Source organism: Ambystoma mexicanum, chromosome 7p (assembly GCF_040938575.1).
Source record: "Ambystoma mexicanum isolate Mex_15411 chromosome 7p, UKY_AmexF1_1, whole genome shotgun sequence".
Lineage (NCBI taxonomy): Eukaryota > Metazoa > Chordata > Amphibia > Caudata > Ambystomatidae > Ambystoma > Ambystoma mexicanum.
Window position 1 is genome coordinate 896,802,840 of NC_090939.1, and position 25,119 is coordinate 896,827,958.

General features: G+C 47.3%; 1 protein-coding gene across 3 annotated transcripts in view; it reads left to right on the forward strand.

Moving 5' to 3' along the window:
- Positions 1-22,264, forward strand: part of PCID2 (PCI domain containing 2) — a 640,141-nt gene extending 617,877 nt beyond the window's left edge. For all 3 annotated transcript variants that reach the window (XM_069637154.1, XM_069637152.1, XM_069637153.1), the window contains exon 15: positions 21,683-22,264. In XM_069637154.1, the coding sequence (XP_069493255.1) occupies positions 21,683-21,772 (90 nt within the window). In that variant the 3' untranslated portion in view covers positions 21,773-22,264. The remainder of the gene's footprint in view (positions 1-21,682) is intronic.
- The last annotated feature ends 2,855 nt before the right edge of the window (positions 22,265-25,119 follow it).

Consider the following 25,119-nt stretch of genomic DNA (forward strand, 5'->3'; position numbering starts at 1 on the left):
AGTCAATCCATCTACAATCTTCATCTCCGAGATACCCTCTCCCTCGTCACAATCCCCCCCCCAGATACGCCATGTCACGGAGGGGGCAGGTCATTATTCTTTGCCAGGTCATTCAACAGTTGGGACCAGTGGACTGCTACCTCCCCCGTGTCTTCCTCCACCTCCAAATTCTGCAAAACCGTTAACTCCGCCAAGCCCCATCTTCGTACATCCTTCCTCCATAGCTGGATTGTTGGACCCAGGCAAGATTTCCACGCAATCGCCATTCGGCGTTTTGCCAATATAAGTAAGAACCGACCCATCGTGTTCCGTACCTTATTACGTTTTCCCCCTGGTAAGTTCCCCCACAGACAAACCTCCAGACAACGCTCTAGGTTGGTTCCCAGAAGCTCATTTACTCCCCTGAGCACTTCATCCCAGTATTCTATAATTATCCCACACTCCCACACCATGTGCCAGAACCCCGCCTCCTCCGAGCCACATCTAGGGCAATCCCTCGGGTGTTCCCCGTTCATCGCCTCAAGCGCCAATGGGGTAATATATACCCTGTGCAAAATGTTAAATTGCACCAATTGGAAGCGGGCATTCCTCAAGGATTTCCGAACCAGGCCCCATACCCGCTCCCACTCCTCACTCGAGATCGAGCGTCCCATATCCGCTTCCCGACCTCTCCCATTCTTGATAGAGTGTCAGCTTTTCCGTTGCACACTCCAGTGTTAGGGAGAATTCTCTAATAAGGCTAATTTCCCAAACCTAGTGAGTCCCCCAGCAGCTTTGCTGGATTTTTGGGGTTTGTTTTTTTCTCCTGCTAAGAGTGAGACTCTCTTCCTCCCACTCTTAGGCATGATTTGAGGTATGTCTTTGACTCTTTGCGTGCTCATGGGCTATGGGGTCTTTTACTCCATAGGGTATCATCTGTTTTTGTATGTGTGTTACACAGCACCCTCAGTGCAGTAACACAGGGGTGTCATAGTGACCCCCAAACATAGACTCCATACCCTGTGACTGACTACTGTCTCCCAGGGCATGTAAAGTCACCATTGACTTTACTAGTCCTAAATTGTGAACAGAACCAGTACAAACCACCATATTGTGGAAGTACTGGAAGGGGTTAATTATATTGACCCTGGGTCTGTTTTCAAGGGGGCACTGTCCAGTCCCCCCTTGTCGAGTTTCTGGCTGGTGGCAGTGGTTACCACGCAAAATATTCCACCGTAATATTCTCTGTGGGATTTTCCCATTGATTTTAAACGCACCACTTTTTGGTGCAATGTTAGATACCGCTGGTTTATTTATTTAATATTAAATTAACAGTTGGGTCTTTTTGCCAGAACTCTCTTCTAAAATGGCGTTCGTGTCTGTCTCTGTAACTCTGACCAAGGTCGAGCCCTTTGTTCCACTTTTTGGCGGGCTTGGAAGCCCTCCAAATGGTGCCATTCTGTCTGGGTTCCACAGGATGGGTGGGGAGGGGAATTGGCACCCTGGACTGCGTTGCCTAAGCAACTCAAGTCGCACTCTGTTCTGATTGGGCCAGTGGTGAGCCGCCCGGCTCACTAATTAGCATGTTTGAGTGACAGCTAGGCTGTTGAATGGGGGTTTTTCTGCATAAAGCAGGGTCTTTGGGACTGGAACTTCAGAAGTCGCCACAGGACCTAAGAATCCGAAGAGGTAAGAAGCTGAGCCATCTGCAACGACACCACCGGTGGAGCCCTGCTGCAACGAACTCACCACTTTCCCAACGACAAGAGAAGATCTTCTGCTGGACGAGTCGTCTTCCTCTGAGCTGGTGGGACCAACCAGTTCGCCCCTTTCGCCTTCCAAAGACGTCTCTTGGTCGAATCGCCCGTGCCAAGCACCCTGGCGGCCGGATAGCCAAGCTTCACCACTTTGACCGCGAATAAAAGGAACACACCTTTTACCGACGAACTCCGCGGCTGGTTTCATCCATGTGCAGTGCAACAACTCCACGTTTCCTCCTCGACGAGATCCTCTCTTCCCCTGGTCGAAACAACGAACTGCAGCCACTGCCAGGAACAACTGCCACCGCTGGAGCTTCCTCTCTCTTTAAGGTACTGTGTCCTGCATGGCCTCCCTTTCTTCGGTTTGCCCAAGCTGACCCTTAAATCCTTGGCTTTCCAACTGGGTTGGCCCCAGACCTTCTAACTTTACCTTCTTGAATCACCCCAACCTCTTTTGAACATTCTGCAAAGACTTTTAGTGCATTTTAAACCGTGTGATCCTGGGCACATTTCCCTTTGCTCCATTTAAAGTGGGCCTGGCCTATGAACTTTGGCTCTACAGTATATACTGCCTTTATTCCCTTGTTGAGAACTCCTAAAAGTGTTGGGACCTGTTTTATTTCTATGCTCTGCCTTTTTCTCTCCCTTTAACTGAACTATTGGAGTGCCATCAGGTTACGCGCTCACATCTGTTTTAACAAATTGTGGTGTTTTAACTCTGACTTGTCTGCTAGTTATCAGGGGAGGTGTATACTTTACCGGACTACGTTTTAACTTGCTTTTGATTTAGCCTGCTAGTATATTGCCTAAAGTGTGTTTTAAATAATTGTATACTTTTTATACAAAGCTCTGGTCAGTGTTTGTTTGCTCTACTGTGTTATTTGGCCCTATTGTGTATACTCTATATACTGCCCTACTCTTCTTGAGAGAAGTCTGACTGCTCAGCCACAGCTACCAGGTAAATCTGGGAGGTACAGACTGCTACCAATTGGGTTTACTGCTTACTCCTGTAGTCTTAATCTTTTTGTAGTGGTCCCAAGGGAACTGCACAGTATTCTGCCTAACATCCAGGCCGGTAGGATATTATAAAATCGTACTCGGCAAAGAATAATGCCCAGCGGAGTTGGCGTGAGGATTGCGCCTTGGCAGTTTTCAAATATTGTAGATTACGGGGATTGGTGATAAGTGACCGTGTGTTTAGCTCCCAAAAGGTAATGTCTCCAAGTCTTGAAGGCTCCTTTGATTGCCAGGAGTTCTTTGTTATTCCGTAGTTTCGTTCAGGTGCAGAAAACTTGCGGGACCAGAATGCTATAGGATGAAGTTGCCCTGTCTCAGGATCTCTTTGTGATAACCCTGCCCCCATGGCAATACTGGAAGCGTCAGTTTCCACTAAATAAGGCAGGTCAGGCCAAGAGTGTCGCAGTATAGGCGCTGAGGTGAAGGCTTGTTTCAATTCCTGGAAGGCCCTTGCTCACCAAAAGAATTTCTTGTTATTTTTTAGACGAGATGTGTTTGGATGGACGATTTGCGAGAATTGTGGTATAAATCGTCTATAAAAATTGGCAAAGCCCAGTACACTTTGTACCCCTTTGGTATATGTTCGGGAAGGCCATCGAAGAATAGCTTCACCCTTGCGTGTGTCCATATGAACTCCTTGTGGAGTAAGCATGAAGCCCAAAAACTCGACCTCTGTGACGTGGAAGGAGCATTTTTCTAGTTTAGCAAACAATCAGTGCTGACGGAACTTTTCCAACACTGCTCTTACGTGGCCAATATGTTCTTCCTTGGACTGCGAATAGATTAAGATATCGTCTATGTAAACGAGAACACAGACGTCCAGTAGTTCATGGAGCACGTCGTTCATAATGAACTGGAATGCCGCTGGTGCATTGCACAGCCCAAAGGGCATTACCTGATACTCGAAGAGTCCGTATTTGGTCCGGAAAGCTGTTTTCCACTCGTCACCACTTTTAACTCGTACAAGGTGATAGGTGCCCCGCCCCGTAGGTCCAGTTTAGTGTAGATTTGAGCACTTTTTACCTGCTCTAGTAGTTCTGGGATGAGTGGCAGAGGGTATCTGTTCTTGACCGTTATTTGATTCAATGCCCTGTAGTAGATGCACGTTCTGAGGTCACCTTCCTTCTTGGGTGCGAAGAAGAGTGCTGAGGAAGCAGGGGTCTTAGATGGCCGATTAAACCCGTTAGCTAGCTACTGGTCTAGATAGGTTTGTAAGTGTTGATTTTCTTGTTCCGTCAAGGCATATATTCAGCTACACGGGATTTGAGCTCCGGGTAGCATATCGATCTGGCAGTCATAGGGCCTATGTGGAGCCAGGGTATTTTCCTGGTCTTTCTGAAATACATCTTGATAGTCCAAATATTCCGGGGGCAGAGCACCAGCAAGCGCATGAAGAGGTTTTGCTTTGCTTTTGGATTGTTGCAAATTACAGGTTTCAGCGCACTCTTGTGGCAAGGTCAGCACTCGCGTGTTCCAGTCCATTCTGGGGTTATGGGCCTCTAGCCACCGCATTCCTAAGATCATTTGGAACTGTGGTGCTCCGATAAGATCAAAAGAGATGTCTTCCCGATGACCATCCTGACATATCAGCGTAACCTTTTCGGTGTGATGCTTTACTGGTCCAAATGATAGTTGTGAGCCATCTACTAAAGTTACGTTCTCTGCCTGTGGTTTATGCCAAAGAGGGAGGCCAATTTGTGCGGCTAGGGCCTGATTAATATAGTTACCAACTGCTGTGTCTATATATGCCTCCAAGGCGAGTACTGGAATGACTAGATGCGAGGTCTGAACTACTTTTTGATTTTTGCTCGACAAGGGGACCCCTACCCTTGTCGGGCATCAGAGTTTTCCGGAGCCGAATCTTGTTCCTTCTCGGTATGGTCCGTTGCACCAACAGTTTTCTTGGGAGGTTTAGTGGGGCAATCTCAAAGAAAATGTCCTGCCTTGCCACAGTATAAGCATAGCTGTTCCTGCCTCTGTTTCTCTCTCTCCGCCTTAGATATAGGGGCCCGTAACTCCCCAATTTGCATAGGTTCAGTGGTTTCGTGAGTCTTGCCTGGATTGTCTCTGGATCTCATATAGACTGATCTCCCTTCTGCCCTGGTGCGATCCATCTTCCTATTTTGTAACCTGTGATCCAGTTGCAACGTTAGGTTGATGTATTCTGCACAGGCTTCAGGAGAGTTGACCACCTGGGCTAGCACATCCTTTAGTTCCCCACGTAATCCTCGATAAAATAATGTGGTCCTTTTTTCCTCAGGCCAGTTGGTTTGTGCAATCAGGCGATTGAAAGTGGCTATATATTTCAATAAATCCTGATTACCCTGTCTTAGGGACAACCATTCGTTATTCAGGGCCTGTCCTTGGGTGTGCCTTGCAAATAGCTTCTCCAATTGCCGTTGTAATTCCCCAAAATTATGCAGCACAGGGTCATCCTGGTTGACAAATGGTATTGACCAGTCCGCTGTACTCCCTCCTAGATATGAAAGTACAAAAGCCACCCTAGAGCTGTCGTTCAGGAATGCACCTAGGCGGCACAAAAAGTGCAGGTGACACTGATTCATGAATATGGCAAATTTGTTGGGGTCACCAGTAAACCGTTCTGGCGGAGCCAGCGGTACAGCCCCTGGAAGTACCACTTGAACTGGTGGTGAGGGTGGCACTGGGGTTGGCGCAATTCAAGGTAGCGGGACCTGTTCTGCGTGAGATTGAAGCACCTGCCTTGCCAACTCGTCGGTTCGTTCTCGAGCAATGATTAAGTCCCTTCTTAAAGAGTTTGTCTCTTGCCTGGAGGCATGCACTTCAGCCCATAAATCCCCCAGCAATTGGGCCAACTGGTTGGTCTCAGAAGTATTCATAACGCCCAGACAGAGATTCGGAGAGGCTTCGCGTTCTGTTACGCTCACCTGTTGGTCTCTGTGGGGAAGTTGGGGCACGGTTGGGGCGCTCTGAGGATCTGGCTCCCTCTGGTCGCTTCTCTCCCCCAACTGCTGTCTTGCTGGGGATCCTGAAGGCTGGTCTTGTTCCTGTGATAAAGTGAGAGGCAGTAAGGATAGCGTGGTGGAGTTTCAGTTCCCCTCTGCCCTTTCGTGCCAAAACGTAGTGCGTAGAAGTTTACCCATGCAGGCTCACCTGTTTGTATGTAAGGATGAGCTCTTCATCCTGCTTTCTTCGGCAGGGGCGCTGCGGATGGACCTAGTTGCGTCACTGGTCCAAATTGTGGAGGTGCGGACTGGCTGCGACCATTCCGTCTTGGCGGTACGTTTTTATAATAATGGTTGTTGTCTGTATTCTTGTAACAATACGGTCTCAAGTTAAATTGTTCATAATGGTATATTGTTCCCTCTCCCCTGTAGATGACAAAGATGACCCAGGAGCGTGTGATGGAGAGAAGAGTCTGCTCCGGATGATCCCACCACTGGTAAGTAGGTAGTTTTTAGGAACTGCAGCAAGTTCGTGAGTAGTTCTGCTTTAGCGAATTAAAGTCTGTTTGACCGCTCACCTTGTGTCTCTTATTCCCTTGCAGGCGCGGCAGAGTGGCAATGGCTGGCGGGCGGTGTCCGACTACTTCAGGTTGCCGGAGATGAAGATCCGCGTGGAGTCTGCGCCCGATTGAAGGCCGCGTTTTGGAGAAATTCGGAGCAGGTAAGGATGCTGGGCGGTACCTGCGGAGGATTCCGCAAGGCAGGTAAGGTGAATGCGGCTGCGGCGGAGTTGGGAGCAGTTGGCAGCGCTTCAAGCGATGGTGTGTCCTCAGGTAAGGCGTGCGCAGCGACTGCGCGATGAGAAGCGGATGGCGATGCTTCTGGCGATGGTGCGACTTCAGATAAGGCGTGCGCAGCGACTGCAGAGTGGGAGCTGATGGTAGTCTTTCCGGCGATGGTGTGGCAGAATTCAGGTAAAATGGTTGAGGTATCCGGAGACTGAAGATGCACGTGTTGAACCAGGTAGGTGCTGGAGGATTCCGGAGACTGAAGGCGCACGTGCTGAATCAGGTAAAGTCCTCTGAACGGCGGTAAGCATTACACTGCTCTCAGCAAACTAGCGTGAAGTGCCAGTATGCGAGTGGGGCCGGCTTATGTAGTCTGGCCCCAGCCACTCCCCTTAGGCCCTGCCTTGTGGCCCCACGTAGCTCCTCCTTCTGTCTTCTGCACGTGCCTTCCCTGTGATAACAGGGCACCACCCAGCCTTGCTTTGGTGTTCTGTGTGCCATTCACACTTTGAAATGTGCTTGGTGCCATAGGCGCCAAGACTGGGTCCATTGGGACCCTGCATGAAATGTAGTACTGGGTTCTTGCCCAGTGGCCATGACAACCAATTCTTTTTGGTCAGTTAGATTTCTGACAGACTATAGTCCGCCGCAGTGATCTGTAAACTCAGGACGAATAGAATCGGGAAGGAAACCTTCGGACAGGCTCCTCTGACTCGACTTTCTATGAGCATCCTTGCCCAGCAGTAAAACCGATGCTGGAGGACTGCTGCCCAGGGATAGCGCTGCACCTACACCCACAATCTGCTGCTGTTCTGGGAGCTTCTGGACACTGTTTTACAGTTTCAGGGTAGAAGCTGTCTACCTACCCAGCTGTGTGCAGCTTGTGCAGGGAAGCTGCTATGGACGTTGCCACCAGCAGCAGAGGGGAAACGAAACCGAAAGTTGTAGCCAAGAGTGGGAGGAGGAGACTGGGAGGGGCACTAGGCTTGGCTGTGGACTTTGCTGCCCACCGCCGCTCTCCTTCTCCCTGACCTGGCAACTCCTTCCCGGGCCTAGCGCCATCCATCCCAATAACCCCTATGGCCGGCAACATTGTGTCTCGCCAGAAGCAGGGGTCTGGTGGAGTAGCCCTCTGCCAACGCTCATCCGCTGTGGCAGACTATTCACTAACAAGGTATTTATGGCATTCTGTTTGGAGGTGTGAAATGCTGGGACGAGGTTTGTGGAGTGCAGGCAGAAGTCTGAGATGCCATAGTTAATTTCTGTTGGGGGCATAGTCTCAGGCGACCCGGATCAGCACTGCCAGTCCCCAGTACGGTACGCAGAAGGGGGCAATGCTGCTGTGGTTGACAGGAGTGAAGAGCCCTGGGTGTTCTCTGCTTTGTGCCTAAATGAGGTCCAGGTAATCAACATTGCGCTGTTCCCTGCCCTGTGACTCCTGCAGGGTATGAAGGAGGGTCACCCTTCACAGACAAGCAGGCCTGGAGGAGCCTTCAGTGAATCTTTAAAGACCTGGGGCTCTCAGTCTTCAGTCGGAGGTGCCTGGAGATCTCCTTGAGTCTGCACAAACACAGGAGCTCAGTTGGCAGAGGGGTTGCACGCAAGATTAACTCCCACGGATTAAGCCTCCCACACTCGTATACAACACCTGGCGCCATGTGCAAAGAAGGGCTGACTGCATTGCCCACAGTCTGCTTCGAGAGGTAAGGGCGACAGATGGGGCTTGAAAGCCAGGTTCACAACATTTTGGGTGGAGAGACTGTGTATATTGAACATAATGTGAAAACAGAAAAGGGGGCAGAGATGACAAGTGCTGGTCACTTACTGTATACAAATGATAATTAATGTGTGTTTATGTACTGAACAACAGAAAGCTGACAGCATAAAGTGGTTGCCCAAGATAACAGGGTAGAATTGCACAGTGATCCACCCGACGGCAGCAGTGTTTTTTTTGTTTTTTTTTAAATATACCCACGTCAGTGGAGTATGAGGCAGAATTGGATGCATTCTGGCCGGGCATTCTGTGTGGGGCTCAGCAAGAAATGTGGGGTGGCTGTAAGAGCGCTCAGTTTTTCTCAGCTCACTCCTTGCCTTGAACTGGTCCCTCCCAGGCTAGAAGGTATTTGTGTGGTGGTATGCCCAAGGTCCATATGAATGGGACTCCAGTGCTCCTAACCTTCCAACGAGGGTCCTCAGGCTCTGAACTTCTCTTGAAAGCAAATGAGCTGGAGGAAGCGGCGGGGAAACTAGCATATTTCAAATATAAGGCTGGTGGGATCCTGCAAATGACAGCCATGAATGAGCTGTGGGGATTGGGGGGTGGGAGGGCTGCAGCTCTGTCAAGAAACGGTTTTCAATGTCAAAGGGTCTTTGTAACAACAGAATCATGATCCCGGAATGGGGGAGAGGGTGTGGCGAGCTTACAAAGAATCTGGTGTTGATGGGGAAAATGGCAGAGCAGGGAGAGTAAGAGGCTCTATAATATCACAGACTCTGCACGTGAGAGGAAATTGTCTAATGCCTCCCCAGAGACAGCAGCAGGAGGGGCTGTCCCATCACAATGGAGACACAGCACCTTGCTAAAGGGGGGGGGCAGGACAAGGGGAGAGTGGGGGGATTGGGGGACGAGAGAGAGAGAGAGATACACACTACCTCATCCCAGGACCAGAGGTGGCTAATGTTAGGGAGATTTATCATTTGTATGCTAAATCCCCCTCCTAGCGAGACCTCCCGTACTTTTTGCTGGACTTCTGGACCTTTTTCTTTCTATCCTGAATGAGTGGAGCCTTTTTTCACTAATTCATTCTTGTGGACTCTTGTCTTTTGGAACTCTATTCTTTGTATTCTACCTGGACTATGAAGTCTGTCTGCTCCATAGCTCTTAAAGGCATCTGTGTTTTAATACTGCAGCACACAGCTCCTTATGGGTAATGTTAATGGGGACCCTTAGGGTCCTCCTTTAAGATTCTTTTTCTATATCCTCAAGGAACTACAGTTCTTAAGGATAGGGTTTCTCTCCCAAAACTTTAGACTGACATTGGCACACTCCACCTTCAGTAGCTGGTGGCAGTGGACGTGTTCTACCAACTATTGTGTATTTATTGGTACCACAGGCTATGTCCATAACCTCGGTAGTGCACAATAGGGATATCCAAGTACCAACTTGGGACCCTCCTTTTTTCGCCATTACTGGCGTGGTTGTTCTTTGTCAGCTATTTTTCTACCATTCTGGGAGGGGGAAGCCTGTGGGTGTTTTGCCTTTGGCGGGAACCCGATGGGTCTCCACACCTAGACTCCAGAGTGTCTGGGCAGGCAGGAAGTGGGGGAGGAGTTTTCTACCCCCCTATGCTTTGTCTGCCAGAGTGCCTGAATAGGTCCAGCTCCCACAGAGGGTCTGGCTGTCCCGATTGGACATAGCGAAGAAGATTGACCGGTCGATCCGTGTCCTTTATTGATGCTGCAGAAAAGGCGCCAAAACCGCAGAGTAAATCCAGAAGTTGCTGAAAGTCATGCCACAGGTCCTCCCTCAAGACTCCTGCGAAGAGATCCCAGCCATTGTCCTGCCTTCAGTCATCAGACCAAGGAATCCGGGGGTTGGGTCCAGAGGTGCAACATCGCGGAGCATCCAGCATAAACCTTTTATTTTAACCTAAGGTACCGTGGGGAAAAAGGTATTGCTTACCTGATTCCAAGAAGTCGTTGCAGAGCGTTGGAGTGCACGTAGAGGTGTCCAAGGCAACTGCCTCTTCTCCAGCATTGGATCTTTCATGGATTCACATGCTTAGAATATTCCCCATTGTCAAACTGGGACCTCTCGGTACACATATATAGCCTTTTCCTATAGGAAAACTTCTGACACTTTTGTGTCCTATCTATGTCCTTTTAGGACCCGCCTACGCATGCTCCGTAGGCCGTCCCAGTATAAGAGGCCCGCCCCCGCGGCTCCCCTTCAGATTTCAACCGTCTCCAAAGTAGTGGGATCTCCTCGCGTTGTCTTACTATTTTGTACAAGGTTGTATACCTGGAGTTGGAGTTAGAGAAAATGTCCTCCACGTCAGGAAAAGCGCTGTTCCGTCCATGCGCGACGTGCGGCTTGACGAGGGGGACGGACATATGGATTGTATATATTGCCTCCACCCTCATCATTCGGATGATGGAGCGGGGGCATACCCCCCCTTCGGAGGTAGGCTCCACACAATCGGCGAAAACATCACGCCGCGCTACCTCGTCGGAACCACCGGCGAAGAAATCTCGACCGACGTAAAAAGAGTCATCTGGGAGTCACTCAGTTAGAAACTCCACGTCAAAGAAATCATCTTCATCAAAAAAGCATGAAAAGGAAAGGAAATCCTCCTCGGGCGATCATCATAGATCGACCACGAGTCGAGAGTCGAGTAAAAGCAGGCCAAGTGTGGAAAAGGCGGGACCGCCTAAACCACCTGCTAAGTCACCGTCATCGACGGCAGTCCAGTCATCGGCCTCCACCCTGCCACTAACGCAGGTGGCATCCACCGTCCCACCGAAAACCGCGGCGACGATGGCCTCGTCGACGGGGGTTCTACAGGAGGCCTGGAGCCCTGAAGTTTTTGATCCGATCCCCCCGGATACTTTACTGCAAGAACAGGCTGTGTCGCTGTCCTCGGAAGACGAGAACGAGAGAATAGCTGGCCCAGCATACCTAGGGCTACAAGTGGCTGACAAGTCGTCGACGAGGGGATCCGGTATACCGGTATCTGCTCCTCTTCTCAATCCTCAATCTGTTTTGTCGTTGGAAATTCTGTCCACGCTTCAGTCCTTGCTACAGTCGTTGGACCAGAGACTACCTCAGGCAAACCTGCCACAGTCACCCGTCGACGAGCCGGGCCCGTCCCGTCCACCGACGCACCTACGCACGCCAATCTCAGCACTGGCACAAGAGGAAGGTGAGCGGCCAGATTCGGAGTCTGACAGGGGAGCCATGTCGGATATCTCATCATCCCCCTCCAGGGATCCAACCTGGGAGTCAGAGGTGGAGTTGGAAACCCCTAGAAGCCCAGCTCACCCGTCCCCTCCGGACGACATTGCATCATTCCATTCTATGATGGAGAAGGCGTGCAAAGAATTTGGTTTGTCCCAGGAAGAACAGAAAAAGGACTGTTTTTTGTTCGACCACATGGGTAAGAGAAGGAGGTCTGTGTTCTCAATACCAATACTAGACCACGTGTGGAAGGAGGGGTTGCAGACAATGCGTCACCCTTTTTCAGAGCCGGCAGTGAAAGGACACCTCGAGAAATAGTTTAAGGCTCCAGAGTCTACCCCCAAGTGTTTATCCTCCCAACCAACGCCAGACTCGGTGGTGTCGGCGGCAGCGGCGAGGAAGGCGAAGGCCCAGCACAAGTGCACGACTCCACCTGAAAACAAAGCGAGATGCCAGGATGCCTTTGGCAAAAAAGTGCTATCCGTGGGAGCAACCACAGTAAAGGCCGCAAACTCTCTGGCGATTGTAGCCAGATACGACAGGGAGATGTGGCACAGGCTAGCTCCGTTGCTTTATCATCTTCCGGAAGAGCATAGGAAAGCAGCGATGTTACTTGTCCGAGAGGGTGAGGAAGCCTCAAATCACGCAATAAACATCGCGGTGAACCTCGCTGAGTCAGGCTTCAAGCAAGTCAATAATGGGGTCGTATTACGACGACAGTCATGGCTTAAGTGTACCTACTTCAGACCAGAGGTACAATACAAAGTTTTAGATATGCCCTTTGAGGGAGACCTTCTTTTCGGTGAGAAGGTGGACAAAGCCCTAAAGGGAATGAAGGAGGACTCGGACACGGCACGTTCATTGGGTGCCCTCCAGAGTGGCCGAAGCTACAAGTCTTTTCATCCCTTTAGAGGAGCTTCAGGTAATTCCAGATTCTCTGAGTCTGGAGACAGATCCTTTGGCAGATCGGCTTACCCCTCCCAGGGATACAGACGTGCTTCCCAAACGGCAAACCGACCCCGTAACTTCCAGACATCCAGGAAAAGACCATCATATCCGTCGTCGTCGAGAGACAAGCAAAATAAAGATCAGCAGTGACATACAACGCACCGTTCTGGGGGGAAGAGTGTCAGAATATGTCGACGAATGGGAACGAATAACGACGGATCAATGGGTGCTGGACACTATCAGAAACGGACACTCTCTACAATTCAAACACAGCCCTCCGCACATTCCACCTGCGTTCACCGCTCATTCCCATCTCAAGATACTGCAACAAGAGGTAACACTCATGTTAGCAAAGGGCGTGATAGAATTAGTTCCAACATCACAGAGAGGTCAAGGAGTCTACTCAAGATATTTCATCGTAAAAAAGCCGAACGGCAAATGGCGTCCCATTTTAGACTTACGCGATCTCAACAAGTCTTTAAAGAGCCTAAAATTCAAGATGCTCACTCTGCAGGAAGTGATCCGCGCCGTTCAAGAGGGGGATTTTCTAGCATCCCTGGATTTACAGGACGCGTACTTCCATATTCCAATGTGTCGGAAACACAGGAAATTCCTGAGATTTGTAATAGGGCGGACTCACTACCATTCACGGTTCTTCCCTTTGGGCTCAAGACCTCCCCCAGAACGTTCACGAAATGCCTGGCTCCAGTGGCGGCCTGGCTAAGGAAGCAAGGCCACCATGTGTACCCATACCTCGACGACTGGCTGGTAAGGGGATCCTCCCCAGCGTCGACCAACACAAGTTTACAAGCCACCATGCAGCTTCTACAACAGCTGGGATTCGCCATAAACTTCGAAAAATCCTCTCTGCGGCCATCGAGAACACTGGTATTACTGGGGGCACAGTTCGAGACCCAGTTAGGGCTAGTGAAACCGTCTCTCGACAGAACCTCAAGACTCAATCAGCAAGCGAGCCGACTACGGCGAAACACCAGGCTCTCAGTGAGAAAATACGTTTCGGTCCTAGGGGCCATGGCATCCTGCATCCATCTGGTGGAAAACTGTCGCCTATTCATGAGGCCAGTCCAGGAATTCCTCGCGGACCGATGGACGCAGGCTCAAGGATCGTGGTCAGACAAGATAACCATCGACGACGACAAGCTGCTTCGGACCCTTCAGTGGTGGCAGAGTTTCCACAATCTGAACAACGGTGTACCCCTACAGGAACCGGAGTTTCAGCGAACCATAGTCACGGATGCGTCCCTAACCGGATGGGGAGCTCACATGGGTGCTCTCCAAACGCAAGGTCGCTGGTCTCCAACGGAGTCACTCCTACACATAAACGTGTTAGAGCTCAGAGCAGTACGATGGGCCGTGAAGGCATTCCTACCACACATCAAGGGTTCGCGAGTACGAGTACTGACCGACAATACAACGGCCATGTTTTATCTGAGGAAACAAGGAGGGACGCGATCAAGGACTCTTTCCATAGAAGCCCAGAAAACATGGCATTGGGCATTAAAGCACGACATTTCCATCGTGGCTCACCACCTCCCAGGAGTGAGGAACTCCCAAGCAGACTCCCTCAGCAGAGGCATGGCCCAGATACACGAGTGGCAAATGGACACAGTTCACTTGATGAAAGTGTTCGAGAAATGGGGTCACCCCCCTCTAGACACCTTTGCGACCAAAGACAACAAAAAATGCGAGCAATTCGCAAGCAGATGGCCTCAAGAGGGTTCCATGGGGGAGGCATTCTCCTTACGATGGACGGACATGTTCCTTTATGCTTTTCCCCCGTTCCCTCTCATACGGAGGACAATACAGTGGATACGCAGATACAATTGCCGGGTAATTCTAGTGGCACCATACTGGCCAAGGCAACCGTGGTTCTCCGACCTGCTTCACCTGTCGCTGGAACATCCCATAGCGTTTCCGAGAGTCCCGAACCTACTATCCCGGGACAAAGGCACGGTGTGGCATCACGACCCGGACAGTCTCAACCTTGCAGCCTGGCTCCTGACTTTTCGGAGTTCGGTGCTTTAGACATTTCGGAGGATTGTCAAAAAATTCTGCAGGCGGCTCGAGCCCCTTCTACAAACAAATCTTACTCCTATAAGTGGCGGAGGTTCTGTGAATGGTGTAGAGGACAACAAGGCCTACAACCGTTGTTGGTGACGCCGGAACAAGTTCTACCTTACCTGCTCCTCTTGGCGGAGAGGGGGTTATCCTTCACATCGATAAAGGTGCACCTGGCGACCATCTCAAGGTTCACGAGGAAGAGGCAGTCGTCTCCTCCATTTAGCGACAGACTTGTGAAACACTTCATGAGGGGTTTATTTCAAGTTTTTCCCCCGGTAAAACGTTTCCCCCCAACTTGGAGTCTCAACACAGTGTTGGCAGGCTTAATGAAACCGCCTTTTGAGCCTATGGCCACGTCCGACATAAAATTCATTTCGTGGAAGTTGGCATTCTTGATTGCTATCACATCAGCTAGGAGAATCTCGGAACTGCAAGCGCTGGTCGTAGACCCGCCATACCTAAGATTCTTTAAGGACAAAGTGGTCCTGGCAACTAATCCTACGTTCGTCCCAAAAGTTCCGACAGTGTATCACAAACACTCGTCCATTGTTCTCCCTACTTTTTTCGCCACACCATCATCGACAGCAGAAAAAGCTCTTCATACCCTGGACGTTAAGAGGGCTCTGAAATTTTACCTACATCGTACACAGGAACTCAGGTCTACTCGACAACTGTTCATCGCATATGGTCCGTCGACGAGAGGAAAAGCAATTTCTAAACAGGGATTGCGGCATGGTCAGTGCCCCACACATTTACCCGCCACTACTGCCTTGCCAGGCAGCATGCGGACGAGGTGCAGATGGGAAGAGCTGTCCTGCGCCATCTGTTTCAGTAAGGTAAGCTCCACGCTGTGGAGAATCTGTTTTCTACCTTTTTGATGACAGTATACTTTATGTGGGTAAGGTTATATGAGTTAACTTATTCCTAATGTACATATGCATTGTGTAGTATGGTGAGGGTATATTACATTACATTCTCACCGCCATCTCAAGTGTTACTGCTATACAATCTATTCTAAGCATGTGAATCCATGAAAGATCCAATGCTGGAGAAGGGAATAGTTTCTTACCTGCAACTCCATTTCTCCAGCATTGGTATCTTTCATGGATTCACATGCGCCCGCCAACCTCCCCGGAATGCAATGTATTTGATTGATAAGTTTAAGCCTTCCTACTTTGGAGGGGCCGAAATCTGAAGGGGAGCCGCGGGGGCGGGCCTCTTATACTGGGACGGCCTACGGAGCATGCGTAGGCGGGTCCTAAAAGGACGTAGATAGGACACAAAAGTGTCAGAAGTTTTCCTATAGGAAAATGCTATATATGTGTACCGAGGGGTCCCAGTCTGACGACGGGGAATATTCTAAGCATGTGAATCCATGAAAGATACCAATGCTGGAGAAATGGAGTTACAGGTAAGAAACTATTCCCTTACCTCAGACCCAGGCTGCTACTTGTATCCCCTTCTCGAGCCCGGTGTATGGTCTCCCTTGTTAGTTGTTAATTTGCTGCTTCAATAACACTAGAAACTGGAAGAAATCCACAGGAACTCGAGCCCTCTCCGAACTGCCTTTAGCTAGGATTGCGTTTTGGGACTTAAAGGACTTACTGGGCGAAGAAACCATCTCTAGAACCTTGAACTAAGTGCATGTTATACAAAGTAATCGTTTTCCTCCCTTTAAGTGACTTTACTATATGTGTTTGCAGAGTAAATAAATGACTGTATCAACCGTTGAAAACCGCAGGAGTGCGCGATAACATTGTCTTTTCCCTTTCTAATGTTGCTACAAATGTACAAACACAAAAGTGAAAGTGCCCTTTGAAGTGTATTATCAAGTATTCCTAAAGAGTTCTAGTATAAACGTCTGAAGTATTTAAAGTGATTCTGGTGTAAATATAATAGATATATACTTTGTACTTAACTTTTGGTGTGCCTGTCTAACTAGATTCAGTGTACTTTACAGCTCACATCTTCCACTTAAGATAAGCCTGACTGCTCTGCCACTCTACCAAGGTCCTGAGTTAGTACAGACTAATTCTAAGAGTTGGGGATCTACAAACCACTTGGATAGCTTACTAAAGTCTTACTACCAGTAGGACTTTAGGAAAACTCCCCTAACAACTAACACCATCACACAGAACCCGGGATAAAGGTAGGCTTTCCCATACTGCACAGAGAGCTGCTTCCCACCTTCGCAGGGACCCCTTTTTTGTAATCCTAGTCGGTGGGAGGAGACAGTTATTTTTTTTTTTTAATCCACTAGAGAATAAACAAGGGCAGTGTTGTGTAAGGTACACAGTTCTCTTACATGTAGACTGCCAGGAGGACATGCAAAGGTCACCAGTCACTGTACACAAGACCTAATAACATTTGACAATACTACATGCACTGTGCATGATTTGTGCAGGTTTACACATGTAATATATGCCGAAGGCATGAGGAAAAACGAAGTGAACCCAGAATCCCAAGGATTTGCGTCCAGTGCCTGACGCTGGGATTAGCTTCTAATGTCAGCAATGTTGCCTGTAGAAGGCATAGCGTGTCTCATTAAAAAACCCAGACCTGTTCTTAAATAGGTCAGCTGGGATAATGTCTATGCCTTCTGCCTTACCCCCTTTTTGGGTGGAGATTGCCAACACCACATCCTCTAGTAACACACTCCCCATGTCATCCCTCATAGTGACAGCCTCCTTTAGCAGTACCTCTGCAGGATCTGTCTGCACCTCACCACCATTTATAGTCTGAGTGAGATCGCTATTCCTCTGCGCCTATACCACAATGAAGTGTATGTTCACCTCCTAGGTTTTTATCTGTAACGAACTGCCAAAATAGCATTTTATTTTTGTCTTACGGTGCCTCGGACATCACCCTCCACTTTTCCTGTACATACTAATTCTTTTTGGTAGCAATCAGCTTTTCATACTCAGATCAAGCCTCTCGTAATATATTTTTATCTACTGCCCCCTTTATGTTGATGCGAAGCAGAATTATTATTTTTTTGCCAGCCTGCACTCCTAGTCATACCACTCATTCTTTTGCAGTGTTTTCTTCCTAACGGACCTCTTCTGCTCAGAGCTTTGGGGTAGAAGATCTTTTTTATATTAGCAAAGGCCTCAAATACCAAGTTATCATCTATTTCGGGGTTACATATGGATTCTATGTTAGTTATAATTGATTTATATAGATCTTGTTTCCCATTTTGTAATATTAGCTTTGGTCACTTAACTGATTTACGGCCGTGGCCTTCCACCTACAAGTGTGCATGTCTTGGTGCTTTGAGGTTTTCTAGCTTTTGTACGTAACTATCAAATTGAGCACACAGGGGAAGATTGTCGCTCTCTGGTCTATGGTAGACTTCAAATTCCGTGACCTTAGCCCAGACACACCCTGCTACTAAAAGGTAATCAATGAGCAATGAGCCGATGTGACACTTAGATGTTGATTTTGCTGGCTGATCTTTGGAAAAACGCCTGTTGTAGGCTCTCAAATTTAAACTATAAAAAAGGCAAGTTTACACAGCAACACAGTGTAGCCTTGCTGGCGCCTGAATTATTGCATAAGGGATGTCCCAGGCATGATCCTGGTCTTCCCATAGATTGCGCAGCAGCCCCACTGGTTCAATCTGGAGGTTGAAGTCTCCAGCTACTATAGTCATAACCCCCTATTGATCATCCGTGGGGTTGACTCAGAACACTTCCTTAGGTCATGCTGCTTTTTGGTTCCTCTGGCCACCAGGAAGACTTCCCTCCTCTTCCTGCTACAGTCCCAGCACGGTGAACCCACTCCAGCAATCCTCCTCCTGCCCTCTCCCCGAGCCTACAGGCAGGATCCACTGTCTTCTCTGCGACTCGGCAGTCCCTTACAGCACTGAGTGGACGGAACTTCTCCAGACAGCGTCTCCCTCCTTCCTTTTTAAAATGTCCCGCCACCTATCATACACTCGCAACCACTAGAGCACATCCTGGGCTTCTTGGCTTCACCGATCCTCATTGCTCCATTCAGCCTCCTCATCCCATTGCTTCTATATACATGGTAATGATACAGTCCTTGGCATTCTTTTCACAGAATATTGAAAGATATAAACAGCAGGTTTTATGGGTGACTGAAGGGGACTGTCAAAGTATGCCATAAAGGCATGCGAAATGGAGGGGATAGGGATATCCCCTTCATTTCCTATGCATTTATGGCATACTTTGACAGTCCAAGTACTGTCTATCATTCCGTTTGGGAAGGGTAATATGCGTTTGCATCTGGTGATGCCGGGTCATCCCCCTGAGGGTTGCTCCCCCCCCCCCCCCCCCCCCCAAGGGTCAGGATCAGGTAGCGGCTGCCGTCCACTGGCCTCATAAGGAGGGTCTACCTTTGGGAAGAGTGACATCATCATATTCATCACAAAGCCTTTTAAGCCGATGGCTTCCATGACTTTGAACCCCTTCATCTGGAAGAATGCTTTTTCCGCCTGCAGTCATACCTGCCAGAAGAGCAAACAAATTGCAGGCATATTGGATTGGGTGCTTTCACAGGCCCCCCCCCCCCACAGAATCAATTTGGAATTCACAGACATCAACTAACATCTTGTTTGTGTTTTTTCGAAATGCTGACATGCCATCACTTCCTCGTTTCTCTGTAGTCCTGCTCAGCACACTCTGAACCATGATATGTTGGGGGATCCGTAAGAGTAATGATATGGAGCGGCTATCTCGGTCACTGCTTGCCTCTGGCCCACATGGAATTATTTTACCTCCTAATCCACATAGATTTCCAGTCGCAGCAGCTCTGGATGACCTAGACATAGCTAAGGACGTTAACCCTTTGAGTGGTGACTTCCTGGAGTCAAGAATGCTGGGTCTAAAAATGTTTTGCCTGATAGGGTCCTTGCAACTTTGTGGTGAGCACAGAGCTTTCAGGGTGTATATAATAATATTTGCAACGGTCTAACCCTATTTTTGTTAGTGGTGTTTTAGATTGGCATAAGGCGACCAAGGCTTCTTTCGCCAAGTAAGCTGTGTCTTGGAGTTTTAAAGCCTGCATGTCCTGATTCCAAGAAACATTTCTCACCATATTCAAGCTAGCATTTTGTACCCATCGCGTAAATCTGCAGCAGCGTGGGCTATTCTGAGATTTGTAAGGATTACTTGTTGAATGTTTACTCCAGACGTGGTGCTTCTTTATACCAGGATTTTCTGCATAACCTGTCGGCTAAAAGCCTTTCAGCATATACGGTCATTTGTTTAATCGAGTTGGGAAGGAGGGAGAAAAGGGGTGTGGGTGTAGTGACGTATTACCTTTTGTAATTATTCAGTTAGTCTTAGTTCGCAGTTTACCTTTCTTAAGAATCCCCACTTTACCTTTTCTTCATCTATATGACGGTGGTACTATATCGCTGTTTGCCATCAAAACTTGAGAACTGGCATTTGGACTGTGGGTCCTATATGTATGCTATTGGGGGAGGAGTTGGTGGGGGGTGGAGGGGAGCAGTGGAAACGTGGATGTTCGATGATGAATACATGCTGCCTGGGAGGGCTACAATCTGTAGGTTTTTTTTTTTAATAGCAAAGCAGAGTTAGAAATAATTTATGAATCACCTTGAATGCCATATTTAATTACTTGAGCTATTCTCATCTTAGTTGTGGAATTCAATGCAAAACCAGAAGATATGCATGAAGCCCTGCATGCTTTTTGATGGGCTCACCTGCATCTGTCCGGCTGTGTTACAGGGGTTTCTTTAATAACCTGCAGAAAGGGTTGAGGGAAATGTTCCAGTGAATTCACATCCTGCTCTGATCATTTCTTGATTTATTTCAGATTAGTCACCATGTGCCTGTTGCTATTTTTATGCCATTTTCTTTTAGAATTCTGATAAGTGGTTTGATTATTCATTGGATATGTAGTCTTTTGAAGGAGAACAGTTGTCCGTGTGCTGTGTCTAGATGAAGGACAATTGTGTTGCAGTAATTCGAGACCTCGTTCAAGTGAACAGAAAGGTTGCTAAGGAATGAGAGCTTTTTATACAGTTTCTAGAGGATGCTCTCGCCTCTGAGGCACTTGGAGATGATGACCTAAGAGAAGTTGCATGATTTGGTAGACCAGGTGTGCACATGGAAAAGAAGTAGATTCTGTGATTGTGTGACTCCTTCTCATTTTCTATTTCTACTGCTGAGCATTTTTTAATCTAGAGATGTAAACCGAGATTTTGCTCTATGAAACTAGTTTCAATGGAGCCTTGAATATTTTGCATGTGATTCGTGTTCTTGGCTGCTGATTTTGCTTTGCGATGGCGATACTGGAACATCGATGATTAATGATAGGTGGAGGAGAGCAAATTATTGTTTTTGATGACATGTACTTTTTTGTTTGGCATATTGGTTTTGGAGCCCTGTAAAAATTGGAGTTTACCGTTTTTAGAGAGGAGATTCTCTGCTTCTAGTTTGAGAATGGCATACATGCAGATTGATGTAGGGCAGGAAGATCAGGCATATAGGCTTTGAATCATAATGGTGTGGAGGGGAAGTTGGAAGGCATGAGGATTGGAAGGGTTCCATGACCAATGAGGATTAGGCTATTTAAAATATATATCGTTAGATGGTCGATTGAGACGAGAAGGGCAAAGCTGTTGGAGGACCAGCTAGCTCCTTTGCACCAACGGGTTAACTGAACCAGTAAAGATGAGGCATATAGTCTTAATTGCAAAATAACATTCCTTGAATTGTTAAATTACAAACGCAGTATCCTCATATGTACATTGTTGTGGACTATGCAATCTGGCCTTATCCCCTCAAAGATGGCACTAGATACACAATCACAGAGGGCCAAGCAAGATTATTTCAAGACAGTTGCTGGAGCTTCACCCAAGTTATTAGCAAAAATACATTGGGACAATAAAAGACAACTCACCACCTGATGCAACCTGGAGCGAAGTGGGTGGCAGATTTTTACAGCCAGCATGCAGTCTTGCACAAGGCTCTGCCTCTTTTATACCTCCACACACAACAATGAAGCGGCAGCTGTGCAGTTCACAGCCGGTGGTTTTGAGAAACAAAATCAGATGCCTTGGTATAGTGTCAATCATTATTAAAGTGAAAATGTACAAGATGACTCCAAAATGTTGTTTACAAGGAATAACAGTTTCTGACGGGAGTAGAAAGCGATTTTATTTTTAGTTTTCAGTAAAGTTAACAATTACTCTTGATTCTGCAAGCTTTTATTGATCATCTTTTCTTTTCTTTGCAGGGACACATGAAAGGATACATATCTCATCAGCATCAAAAACTTGTTGTCAGCAAGCAAAATCCGTTTCCCCCACTATCTACTGTGTGCTGATTCCACTCTTGCAAAAGAAGCTGCCAAATGCTCAGGAGAAGATCTATTTAGTTGTGAAAAAGATCTCTTGCTCAAGAGTACAAAGCAGTGGCTCAGCGTTTCTTGGAAATTGATCCATTCCCCTATACTGATTTTCCACCAGACATTATTTGAATTTGAGAAATATCACAAAGAAACTACTCCTTCATTACAAGCGGAACTATTTTATCAATGACATTCAAGGATTTCTAGGAATACCTGCAGGCAAAACAATAAATTCCAGTTGCATTCAAAACGGACCAAAGTTTGAAGAGATGTGGATTTTATTTTTAATCCCACCACTCCGAGTGAATGTATTGTAGGGATTCGTTTTCCACTGATTCCCCCCTCGCCACCCTCCACGAGCAAGAAAGACTTGGGGTCATTGTACCACTGTTAGATATCTGTTTATTACATTTGTATTTGTGTTAAAATTGTTTCAAAAGTAAAACAAGATTGAGCCTTTTTTTTTAATTAACTGCCAGTGTATTACTTTGTTGATTTAACCAAATGGTTATTTTCCTCTAGTCCGATTTTTACCCTTTACTATCCCTGCCCCTTTCTATCCATTTGTATCACAGGTGTTGCTGAATCATTTATTGGTTCCTCCGCAAGATTCCACATTACATCCAAGCTAGATTACTGCAGTTAGTTGTTTGCTGGAAATGGCAAAAAGATTATACTATGAATACTGCTGGTGTAAGACTGCTTCAAACATTGCAGTGGAAGTTACATGAAATGCGCCGGTGCTGACCTCTCTACGGTAGCTTTTGCTTTCACAGGCATGCAAATTGAATTGCTATCGCTGACCTAGCCACCTAGGAACAAACACATTTCTGTATCCAGGGAAGATTTTAAACTTAAAATGTGACTCTGCTGCTGAATGTTCCATCTGAGCCCTCTGTAGAGAGACCACTGTGATTTATGTGTTCTCTCTACCTGGTTTGCGTACCCATTCCTTAATGGGTTCTTGTCGGAGACAGGAATGCCAGTTAGGGTACCATTCCCCAGTTTTGCCTCTGTGACCTTTGTCAAGACCGACTGTGTGGGCTTCAACAGTTGATGCCAGCCATTTTGTAATTCTAGTGACAATGAGACCCCTGTGTAAAGTTCAATAGTCGGCACAAAGACCAGGCGTTCAACCTACATGAGAGCAAATCAAATTCGAATGTGGCAGTATATGATCATGGCTACTGCCTGCCTCAAAGAACAAGGTGGCAGAGGCCAGAGCCACCTATGACATATATTCCCTCTAATTTTTTATGGCTGTGTGCAGGATTGGATTGTTCGTGATCGCGCCTTTCTTAGTTATGTGATTTAATGAGCTACTAAAATGCAATAAGATGGGCACCACTTATTAATAGTGATCCTGATACAAATTCAATATCTTTCTAGAAATTGAATAAGTTCAAAGGAGCGTCCCAGAGAAGAAAATCCTATGGCACATGGATAAATGCATACAATTAGAGACTGAGTGTTGTCGCTCAGTTAGCCGGATGCTCTCAATTTGCCCTTGAATCCAGTGGCAATTGTTCCTTTTTGATTTGATAATAGTGCAATATTATTTCATAAGTTCATGGTAGGTAATAAGAAGATTAAAGCATCCTATTCATAAAAATGCCCAAATGTCTATTTAATGCTGTTTTCTTGAGAGGCAGTAACAATCCAACAATATGTCCAAGGTGTGCCAATGCATTTTGGAATATTATTACATCATCAGAGCTGGACACACTGCCAAGTACTGCCTAATTATGCATCTGGGCCGCTCTTTCAGTAACTCACATGAGAGTTAATAAAGATAATGTCCCTCTTTGTCTATCAGGACTTTTCCTAAAGATGTGAGCAAGCGTAGCCAACAAGCAACCACTTCATTAGGGGTGTAGTTATCTCACCAAGATAGTCTTTAAAACTAGAGTCAATGTGTTTATATCTCAAAAATTGGGAAGATTATTTAGTTATATTTCTAGAGAAGCATACATTTTAGGGTGCTGTGGGTATTGCTTGCTCATCTCCTGAAATTTCAGTGAAGTATGAAGAAATGGGCTCAAGAGATGGGTTACACTGCCACAGATATCCTGGCCACAAACCTCTAGGCCTGATTCTTAAATTTAGGGAATGGAAAGGAAGGGTTTTGTTTTCCACTGGTGGAAGAATGCGTCATTGATTTTTTTATATATATAAGTAATTGCCAGTATGACTAAACAGTGAATTTGGTTCAAATGTACAAACTTTTTTTTATGCTGGGCTCTCCCATGAAGGCCAAACCAACAAGCCTTAGAAAATATTCTAGAAGAGTTTACTATGTGATGATTGCATCATAAATGTCGCACACATTTTAGCAAGCAATTAAGAGTTATATCAACAATGAAGGCTTAATTATATTTGTATTTGTATACATAGCAAACGCTATTAAAAAGGGGTTGGAGCATGTTGAAATTATGTGTCTCACCTACAGATAACCAGCCCTTTCTAAATCAGGCCTTGGCTAAAGCTGCAGAGCACTTCCACATAGATACGCAGGGGGCGCAGGAAGAGAGGGACTTTGCAGAGGAGCTAGTGGGGGACAAAAGGCCCATTGCTCAAGCCATTCCTATTCTCAAATCAATCCAACGTAGAATTGATCCTTCCCTTCTCAATCCTAATCTCACTAAGGCTGTGCACCCCATAATTGAGAAGATGTTCAGGGCTGCCCAGTCAGACCCTCTTTACATAAGGAGTCAACTCAAGCCCGACTCCTTGGTAATCACTAACACCAGAAAGAGAGCGGGGACACCTCTGTCATCATCGGGGGCTCCCCCAGAAAAGGAGAGCAAAAGAATCTACGGTTTAGGTAGAAAAGTAGCCTCCACTTCTGCTTACCAGGTAAGGATCGCCAACACCACCACTCTGCTGGCAAGCTATAATTGCCACCAGTGGGAGCAGGTAGCTGCTCTCATCGACTCCGCACCGGAACCACTAAGGGGTCAGTTGGCCCAAATCGTGACGGAGGGTAGAGCCGTGTCCGGTTGCATTCTGAAAACCTTTGACGCCGCAGATAATGCAGGCCGGCTCATAGCAGAGAGCACTGTCATTTAAAGGCACGCTTGGCTAAGACAGTCGGGTTTAAACCTGAGACCCAGGCAACCCTTATTGACATGCTGGTGGAACCGAATCTCTTGTTTGGCAAAGCGGTAGAGGACGCACTGAAAACTACCAAAGACGAGTATGATAGTCTAAAGTCCCTGGGACAGGTGACTAAAAGCCCACTAATCAAAGAGGGAATAGTAATTTTCGCTGCTCACGCGGACATAATTCCCATAGGGGCTCCAATTATTCACAGGGACAGGGTA